At 28.7% G+C, this 10,302-nt stretch overlaps 1 protein-coding gene across 1 annotated transcript; it reads left to right on the top strand.

Annotated features, from left to right (window-relative positions):
• Positions 1 to 8,841: 8,841 nt before the first annotated feature.
• On the top strand, positions 8,842 to 9,989 carry LOC111628709 (general transcription factor II-I repeat domain-containing protein 2-like). Its single transcript, XM_023372544.1, has 2 exons — positions 8,842 to 9,041; positions 9,128 to 9,989. The coding sequence occupies exons 1-2, from the start codon at positions 8,842 to 8,844 to the stop codon at positions 9,987 to 9,989; spliced, it is 1,062 nt and encodes a 353-aa protein (XP_023228312.1).
• Positions 9,990 to 10,302: the final 313 nt, after the last annotated feature.

Raw genomic sequence — 10,302 nt, 5'->3', positions numbered from 1 at the left:
TAACTAACGTCTTATAAACTAGTTTCTTCATTGTGGGACGATAATTTTTCAAAAGACTGAAAACAATCGGTAAGAGAAGTTACAGTTTCTATTATTCTAATATTAGGATTTTTGCATTTAGTTTTAGATAATGTTAAGTAATGAAACATTATCTCAGATTTTATAGCATTTAATTTTTTTTCATTCTTTATTTTGGTTATAATTTATTATAAAGATTAAAACACATTTACATATTCTTATAAGCTGTTATATAATTAATTAACTGCAAAGTTAAAGTAATAACATATGAACAATACTATTATTTATAGTTCGATATCAAACGAATATAAATAATCTATAGCAATAGAATTTTTTTAAGATAATATTCAATCGACATCTCTATGAAGTTTACTTTTCCACAAACTCTTAAATGATTTTCTGATGTCTTTCAGATAACCGAAGAAGGGGGAAAATGCAATTATTTTTTTTTCTTTTACATCTGGAAAAAACATTTCTAAAATAAATGTTTACTATTAAAAAATATAAAATTAATTAATTATACTTTTAGATATTAATAATAAAATTAATTGGTGAAGATCCGACTCCTGTAAATGATATAGATGTTTATTAACCGCTTTCTTTAATTATAGAATCATTTTTTATTGAAAAACTTATTACAAAGAACAGCCAATAGAAGTCTATTTGTATATTTGTTCCTTCTTAAGAAAGACAACGTATTGATGTTACTCTTTACTCGAGAAACTATGTCAAGATAATAAAAAGGATGAGTGATTATCAATTTATTGGCTTCTGCAATTTTGTTATCCTTTAAGAATATAGAATTTTTTTTTTAGTTTGAAATCTTTTGATTTTGTACATATTGAATAACTCAACATGAAATCTTTGTGTTCTCATGAAGAAAAGAACCAATAAAAGAGAGGAAAATTTCAATATAAAAAAGATTTTAAATTAAAGGTATGATTATTATTGTTATTTTTTAATATTATATAGCTTTTGCAATGTTAAAATAATAAATTATGCAAAACGTTAACTTACTAGCAAGCAAATAATATTTTGAATCAATAAGTTTTATTCAATTTTTCTTCTTTATTAAATTTTTCAATTAAAACTTAAATAACATCTTTAATTTATGAATATTATTTAATCTATTTGGACATTTAATAAATAAAATATCATAAGAATATTTCAAATGTATTTTTTATATTAAAAATGTTATTGTTTTAACTGTATATAATAAATCTAAGCAATAAACCGTATAAACGAATTTAATATATTATAAATTAATGAAAAATATTAATAATTAATATTATANCATCTATTTGTAATTTATAAATTAGAAATAAATATTAATAAAATATATTATTAATTTCGATAAATTTCAAATTAAAATTGTTTTAACAATTTTTCATTACAATAATTTTTCAATAAAGTTGTTATAATTACAGGGTAACCTTTATTAATTCAATAATTACTTCATTCATCACTTATTTAAATACTGTATTATTTTAGCGTTTGAAACTTAAACAGATAATAATGCAAGGAAAAATTTTTATTTAATTATTCTTTCATAAATAAGAAAAGTATTTAATTTTTTATACTTTGTTGTTTTTAATGTAAAAAACAACTTAAAACTGTAAGATTTAAATTAAGAAAAGAAAATAAGAATTTTAATAATTTTCACTGCAAAGCAAGCTTATTAAAGAATGTTATTTATAAAAAATTATATTTTTTACAATTATTTTTTATTGAATAGTAGGCCTATGCCATTCTGACTTTAAATATTCACCCATTTTGAATTAAAGATAGTTTTAGTGGAAATATATACAGATATTTCTTATATGGGATATTGTTTTGTTTTCTTTTCGTATATCGTATGAAATATATTTAATCGACAAAATTGTTATCGTCCATTTATATTCGAAAAATTGCATTAAATTTAATATATTATAACTTTAAGAATATCAATAAAAAGTTTATGAGTTGCTCAAAATACAAGTAGACCAAGTACAGTATCATGGTACTAGTTTCAATTAAATGAGCCAGATACCTCTTAAATTTTAATTAAAAACATATAAGCTATCGGTGAATGATTACTGATGGTGAGAACTGACAAAATGTCATCCAAACATGTGTTCATGTGTCAATAGATCAGATACTATTAGTTTGCAAAATACTGGAATATTTTATACTTGTGTTTTCATAACCGAATAGATACAAGAAGACCTAGTCAAAAAAGCTATTCCCTCCTCGTAGAATAAAAAAGTTGCTTCGTAAGCAATGACCAACAGAGCATGTGTGCAAAAAAGTGATGAGAACAATGTTGGAAATGTATTGTAAAAGTTCTACATTATTATTAAAAATATGAAACGTTATTACTTGCATCGGGTGTTTCTCCCTTCATATTACAACAGAATATGTAATGAATCTTATAATAAAAAGTTGTTACTACAATAAGCATACTACTGCCAAGGAAGAGTAAAGGCAGGAAGTTGATAGGAAGGGCAAGATTTATCTGCTCTTCTGTCAACGTATTCTTTCTCACTGTCGTCAATTAATTTGTGCTCATTTACATTCCATTTTTTCTTGTATTCTGGCGTTTTCTAACTCTTGATGCCAAGTTAACAGCTAATAGAAGTTAGGGCTACTACATTAGCAGTGTAAAAATGCCTACCTCCTTTCCGCTCAAACATCCAATTTGAGTTAGAAAAATCATTAATTTATCCTCATCAAACACCTGTCGTATTAAGTTTACGCTGCACTTACTTATCTCATATTCTAATTGCCTATGGATTCGGTCTGCTTATATATCTGCTGCAAAAACAAAGTCTACTTGGTTTGATTGTTCCATCTAGCAATAAAAATGGGCAAATTATGTTGAAGGATTTAATTCATTTGTATCGTAATAGATATGCGTAAACAAAATCTTATAAACTGTTTGCAACATAAAGAGGGGTATCCTGGACTACTAGTACATTTTCGGCTATTCACACGTAGTTCAAAATTATTAATAAATAAAGTACAATAATTTAGACAGTTATTTATTATAATTGCTATACGTAATGTTTTTATATAATTTAAACTAACTTGTAAGTTTAACTAGATATAAGGAACATATCATCTATTGTAAACAGATCTTTTTTATTGGTAAACTAAAGGTTCCTAAGTGTAATTTTCATATTTATATTAAGTTTTGCAGAAGCTTTTCATTAATTAATATTACGTTATTTTCAATCTCTGAGTGGAAATTGAAAATTCATTAATGACCGTTATTTCTATTCGTATTCGTTTAAATTACATATTTCCTTATAATCCTCAAATATTTCAAACATTTCAGATTTGCTATTAAATTTTAAAAATAAATCGTAAATGTATTTAAACAAGAGACAAAATGACATTAAATAAACTTTCTTAAAATATCAAATTCAGACTCATACCATTGAGAAGTGTGCGGGGTTCATAGATCCAGAAAATTTCTTGAAATCATATTACAAACTAAAATTTAAAAATTAATTAAAATACTTTTTCTCTGTGAAAATATCGTTTTTTACATTATACTTTTTTATGATTTGTACTTTCCTTTATGAAAATGACTATATCATAATTACGGAAAGTGCCTTGAAGAAAGATAGGAAAATAAAATTAGAAACGTAATTAAAACTGGCATTTTTAATTACGTTTCTAATTTCATACATAACATGACATTTCTGTTGATATTTCGTGGTTATTCTCTTATTTTCAGCATTTTAGATGCTTTCAATACATCTAGCTCTACGAACCAAATATGTTTCCCAAACAATTTATAACTTTAACTCCAGTTTATAAAGAAGTTTCTTGTGTTGTTGTTCTATTTGTATAAGTATTTCATAATAAGAATAAGAAAAGAATGCATAAAAAGAATATAAAGAAATATATTTATAAAAATAATGAAAAATTGGAAATATCTTTACCTGTAAAGAATCAGAATTGACTGAAAGCAATGATAATTACAGATATCAATAACGGTGAAGATCCGACTCCTGTAAATGATATAGATGTTTATTAACCGCTTTCTTTAATTATAGAATCATTTTTTATTGAAAAACTTATTACAAAGAACAGCCAATAGAAGTCTATTTGTATATTTGTTCCTTCTTAAGAAAGACAACGTATTGATGTTACTCTTTACTCGAGAAACTATGTCAAGATAATAAAAAGGATGAGTGATTATCAATTTATTGGCTTCTGCAATTTTGTTATCCTTTAAGAATATAGAATTTTTTTTTAGTTTGAAATCTTTTGATTTTGTACATATTGAATAACTCAACATGAAATCTTTGTGTTCTCATGAAGAAAAGAACCAATAAANACCAGAGTCAAAGCATAGCAACCAAAACAAAACTAAAATTAAATAAGTGTGTCAGTGTCTGTATTCAGGAATTTCTTAACAATGTGGCGTGTATTCAATATAGTGACCTTCTGTAGTGTGATGTATGTACTTCTATTCAATTGTAATGTTCCCAGGCTTTTGTGTAGTGTGTGTGGTACACACCTGTACAGGAGAGAACGACAGGTACAATAAGCATCCTTTCCATCCTCCACAGATGCCTTATTTCCTGGGCGAGTTCTGTGTACTTGCTAATTTTTTCAGTGCATGTGTTTGTACATTGTGAGTGTTTGGAATGGATATGTCTATAATGTATGTGATTTTATTGTGTTTGTCAATGAGTGTGATATCTGGTCTGTTGTGGTAAATTGTTTTATCTGTGATTATGGCTCTGTCGTAGTAAATTTTGTGCGTGTTGTTTTCCAATACTGTCTGTGGTATGTATTTGTAGTATGGTTCGTGGATGTCTAATAATTTGTGTTTGTTTGCAAGTTATTATTATTATTATTATTATTATTTCATCCTGAGAACAGTAAGAAGGATTTTTTCAGGCCCACTGTGGACATAACCAAATCCATAATGGGTCTGAGGAACGGCGTCAGACATACAGAGATAGTTCTTTTCGATTCCACCTTGGTCTCCAGAGAGTAGGCTGCCACATTAACCTCATAAGCCATTTGGCCAACTGACAATACCTTACTAATAATTAGGCCTACAATTTAAAGTCTTGTTCGTCTTAAATAAATTTTATTAAGCATATAAACAGTACGGATGCCCTATTTAGAACGCAGAAAAGAAGCACTTTTTTGAGAAGTATGTACTGTATAGGAAAATAGATTCAAATTATTTACAAATTTTAAAAATTAATTTAAGAGATGCAACTTCCTTTATTATTTTATAAAAAGTTGGTAAGGGCTCTTGTACGACTTTCCCGACTCTCGACGTTATGTATGGCACCATCTGTTATGAGATTTTATTAAATGTTAATTTTTATGTTATTAATTAATTAATGTAAATTCATTATTGTTGATTCGACTGTAGCTGAGAAGGACACGATCAATTCTTATCGTCGATTCGAAATGCATGTATAAATACATACATTGAGTAAACAAGTACCAAAAGATATAGCGGTCAGTATTCATTTGATACCGAATATTTCAAACACGTTAGAAAATTTTTCAAAAAATTCTAATTATTAATTATTACCGTAGAAAAATGCATAAGGCTTATTTTGTATGGTAGCAGCAAGATCTTAAAGGTAAGGTAAATGCCAATAACAAGTAAAACTTTTATTAAGTGTGACCACACTCGAGATAAGATGCATGAGATGACACTCTTCTACCTTTCCATCTCTTGACCTTTAAGTATCAAAATTTAATAGTATCAATGTTCCAAATATAGAAATAATTCTGCAAAATTTCAAAATTTGTGGTTTATCAGGTCTTGAGATATATTGCAAACTATATGCCAACACACACCACAGAGAGAGAGAGAGAGAGACTTTCCAAGACAGCCGAAAAAGTAAACATTTTATATTTATTTCTATAGCTAGACCTTATTAGTTCATTATATTAAAAAGATTTTTTTACAAATGTGCAACTTTCTGCAAGAAATTAGTTTAAAAATTATGCCACATATTAAAATTAAATTATAATTATTTATAATTTAATATACACTGATACTTTAAATATATAATATTAATTAAAATATTATGAAAATATAACATACTTTAAAATAAAGTTAAGAAAAAACTATAACGACTTTCTCTGATATAAACATATTACAGTTGAAAATGGTTTTTTCAAATATTATACATTTTTAAACATATAAAAACTAAATCTATATATCATTATATTTATAAGCATGAATAATAAAATAAACTTTATATAATATTATTCTCTGAATATCTATTAATAAAAATTTAAGACGTTCAAAACGTCTATTATATAATTTATATTTTTGAATTATTAATTTGATAAAATACTTTGTTTTTTATATGAATTATATATAACCTTTAAAATAATAAAAATGTTTATTTTATAATAAATTAATTAAAAAGTTAAAATATTTAAAATTGATCAATTTAAAAATCTTTTTGTTGAGTATCAAAAGCTACCTCCCTGACGTAGTTTTTGATATTCAACAAAAAGTTTTCAAACAAAGCATTACCGAAGCAATCCTAAACAAAAATGATAATATCACTGTGTGAATTTAGTTTCAACTAGCAGAAACCCGTCGAAATCGTCGATTTTATTTAATTAAAACACATTCAATAAGCTCATTTAAAATTTGGCGTTTTACACGAAAATAATCAATTCAGCAAGTATTTTCCAAGTCTGTCTGCAAGAAATTGGAGTCTTCTTGTTCTCCAGTACCATGTTACTTCTTTCAGTTGTGCAACCGGGTTACAGGGTGGAAATTTAGCATTCTTAACGACAACCAACTTCACCTGACCATAGTGTAGGTCCGTCTTGTGTCTCGAATTTTTTTCTGTCCTTAGATCTGAGTTTTATTCGAGAAACAATCAACAGTCAGATGTTCGAATTTACTCTTCCTTTTGTTGGTAGATTTGTTGAGATATCCATCAATCGACATTAAGTAACGAATTGATGGTAAGAATCACGTTTTGACTTCATCATGGATTAACGGTAAACTAAAATCAGAAATTGGCGCTGAGGCCAATACTAAAAAAAAACTAATTTATTTTATAAACTTTTCAACAAGACAATAAAAGTACTGTAAATGCATTTATTTTACCAACACAAACTTATTCATTACAGATTCTAAAACATTACAATATTTTAGTCATGTTAAAAAATAATGGAAAAAGTTGTAATTAACGTGTAATTAGCAAAAAGCAGCAGGAATTCAGAGTAGTGAGTGAGCAACGGGCTGTTCGAATGGTGAAAAAAAACAAAAACCACTAGATGGCGCGCGAGCACCCTCCATGTACTGTACTGTACTGTCCTATACAGTACTGTACATCTGTAGACTTAACATTATACAGTACTTTTCCACTCCACCACGTCCGACTTCAGCCTTTTATCTTGCTATTAATTAAAGGTGGGTGAAATCTGTTTTAAGATTTGAGAGCGATACAAAGCAAGTTAAATAAAAGCATTTAATTAATAATAATAAAATCAAAGTCTTTCTCTCTATTATCTTTAACAAATACTTAATTTTTTTTGTCTTCGTATTCAAATATATTTGAACCGAGTTTAATTATTCATGATTTTATAATAAAGTAAAATTATGAGGCTTTGAAATAAATTGAAATTGCTTTGTAAGAATTTATTTTCAAATTGCAGCCCAATTAAAATTAAAATGCCATTTAATTAAATTTTATTAAATGGAAATACACTTTAACATATTACTATAATGAAATTAATATACAGTCGACCCCCTATAACGCGGTAGATACGTTCCGCTTTATAAGAATTTCGCGTTGTAGGAATCCTCAAATACATGAGCCAATCACAGCCCGTCACGTGTGCAGTTTACTCACTACGGCTGTTTGAAAGGTTTTCTTCCATAAAATTAATCGATTTTAGACTAATTTGACTCAACATTTCCAAAACACGTATAATTTTTTGGGAATAATCCGTATAAACTATGCTATAAACAAAAAATTGTAGGATTACTTACCGAGTGTGCACCGTTCGACGACACCATTGCTTAAGCTTGTTTTCGTCGCGGAGCAGCGTACCAAACGGCGGCCGCGTTTTCTGATAAGTTATTTTTCTGCAAAAAATTCGTTGAACTTTGGAGACATCATTAATAGAAATAATTTTTATGACCGTTGAATAAGAAATGTTTTTATAAAATTACAGTACTGTATTAGACTTACAGAACCTAATTTAGGCCTACATCGGGGATGGCCAACACGTAGACCGCGGTCGACCGGTCGACCACAAAAGTTTTGAAAGTAGCTCGCGAAGCTAAAGTTGAACAATTTGCTTTCACTTAAATTAATGTTTAAAAATCTTAATTCGATAATTTATGCTAACAATAATAGACTGTCTGTGCAACGTACCCAAACTGTTTGTATTTATCCCAATGAACAATGCAAATGAATGTTAACGCATGCGCATATAAATGGCAATCGCATAAAATGGCGCAAAATCATGTGTCAGACAGTAACATGACATATTCATAGTCGCTCACATACTATATTTTACCGAAGAAGTAGCCCCTAAGGGATAAAAGTTTGGCCACACCTGGCCTGTATACTGTACAGACCATCTGGAGAGATTTTGCGATCGACGTTAAAATACATATTTAACATATTTATAATAACAGTTCAAACTACTTTATCCAAGTAGCCTGTCTACCATATCGATTCTATAAGTAAACCCTGAAACATTTTATTTATGTAATTTAAATTTAAAAACGGAAAATTTTCTTTAGGCATCGACAAAAATTCAACTCGGGGCGGCACACAACGGACAAATGTTTTCAGTTCAAAACGAAGACCTAACATGGCGTCAACTAGTAAAGATATTGGACCAAAGAAGAGAAGAATCACAGAAGAATTAAGAAGTTTTCAAGATATGTGGACTATAAACTATTTGTTCGTGGAAATTAAAAGAAATTCCATATTCTTGATATGCAACGAATCTGTTTCTGTTTTGAAAGACTATAAAATCAAACGGCACTACGAGACTAAACATGCAAATAAGTTTGATAAGTACAAAGGGCAATTTCGACAGGACCAAGTGAATGATTTTTAAAAAAAATTTCTGTACAACAAAAGATATTTACTAGAGCGGGTTCAGAGGCAACATGGTATGTAAAAGCTAGTTATGCAGTAGCCATGATACTAGCAAAAAAATCGAAGCCATATTCAGATGGTGGAATGGTTAAGGAATGTTTGGAGAGCGTCGCTGAAATTCTGTGTCCAGAAAAGAAGAAGGATTTCTCAAAAATAAGTCTGTCTCGTCAAACTATTACTAGGCGTGTGGATGACATTGGAAAGCATATTGAAGATAATTTGAAAAGTGGAGCATCCGAGTTTATATTTTATGCTCTAGCATTGGATGAAAGCACAGATATAGCAGATATTGCCCAATTGGCAATTTTTATCAGGGGTGTTGATATCCATTTTAAAAAGACAGAAGAATTAGCGGCACTGTATCCACTTAAGGACACTACTAAGTCACGAGATTTGTTAGAGACAGTTACATCGACATTGAATCGTTTTTCGTTACAAGTTAACAACTTATCGGGCTTAACAACGGATGGTGCTCCAGCAATGGTTGGGAAACACGAAGGTTTAGTAAAATTGATTGAAAATGAGGCCTCCAAAGTCGGTAATACTTCAATGCTAAATTTTCATTGCATTGTTCATCAAGAGAATTTATGTTCGAATTCCCTTAAAATGGACCATGTCATGAAAGTGGTTTTCAAAATAGCGAACTTTATCAAGTCGAACGGGTTGAATCACCGTCAGTTCCAAGAATTTCTAAAGTTATTGGACTCAGATTATAGTAACGTTACATTTTATGCGGAAGTAAGATGGCTGACCTGTGCCAAAATGTTAAAAAGAGTGTTTGATTTGCAGCAAGAAATAAAATCATTTTTTGCAAGCAAGCCAAATAGTATCCCAGAGTTTGAAGACAAAGAGTGAATTTGCGACTTTGCATTTCTGGTCGATATAACTAACCACCTAAATGACGTTAATACTCGTCTACAAGGGAAAGATCAATTAATTAATAAGATGTATAATCATATTTCTGCATTTCAAATGAAACTTGGTCTTTGGGAACAACAGTTGAAGACAAAAAACTTTACTCACTTTCCTACATTGTCATTGCTTTGAAGGCAAAGAATAGGAGTTTTCTTAATAGCTTTTCTTAAAATGATACATAATAAAAAAATACCAGACATCACACAGGAGCTTCTTCGATATCTCACTTAAATCTCGAATTTAAAAACCGATT

Source organism: Centruroides sculpturatus, unplaced genomic scaffold (genome assembly GCF_000671375.1).
Source record: "Centruroides sculpturatus isolate CEXI.00-Female unplaced genomic scaffold, Cexi_2.0 scaffold416, whole genome shotgun sequence".
NCBI lineage: Eukaryota > Metazoa > Arthropoda > Arachnida > Scorpiones > Buthidae > Centruroides > Centruroides sculpturatus.
This window is presented reverse-complemented; position numbering and strand designations above follow the sequence as displayed.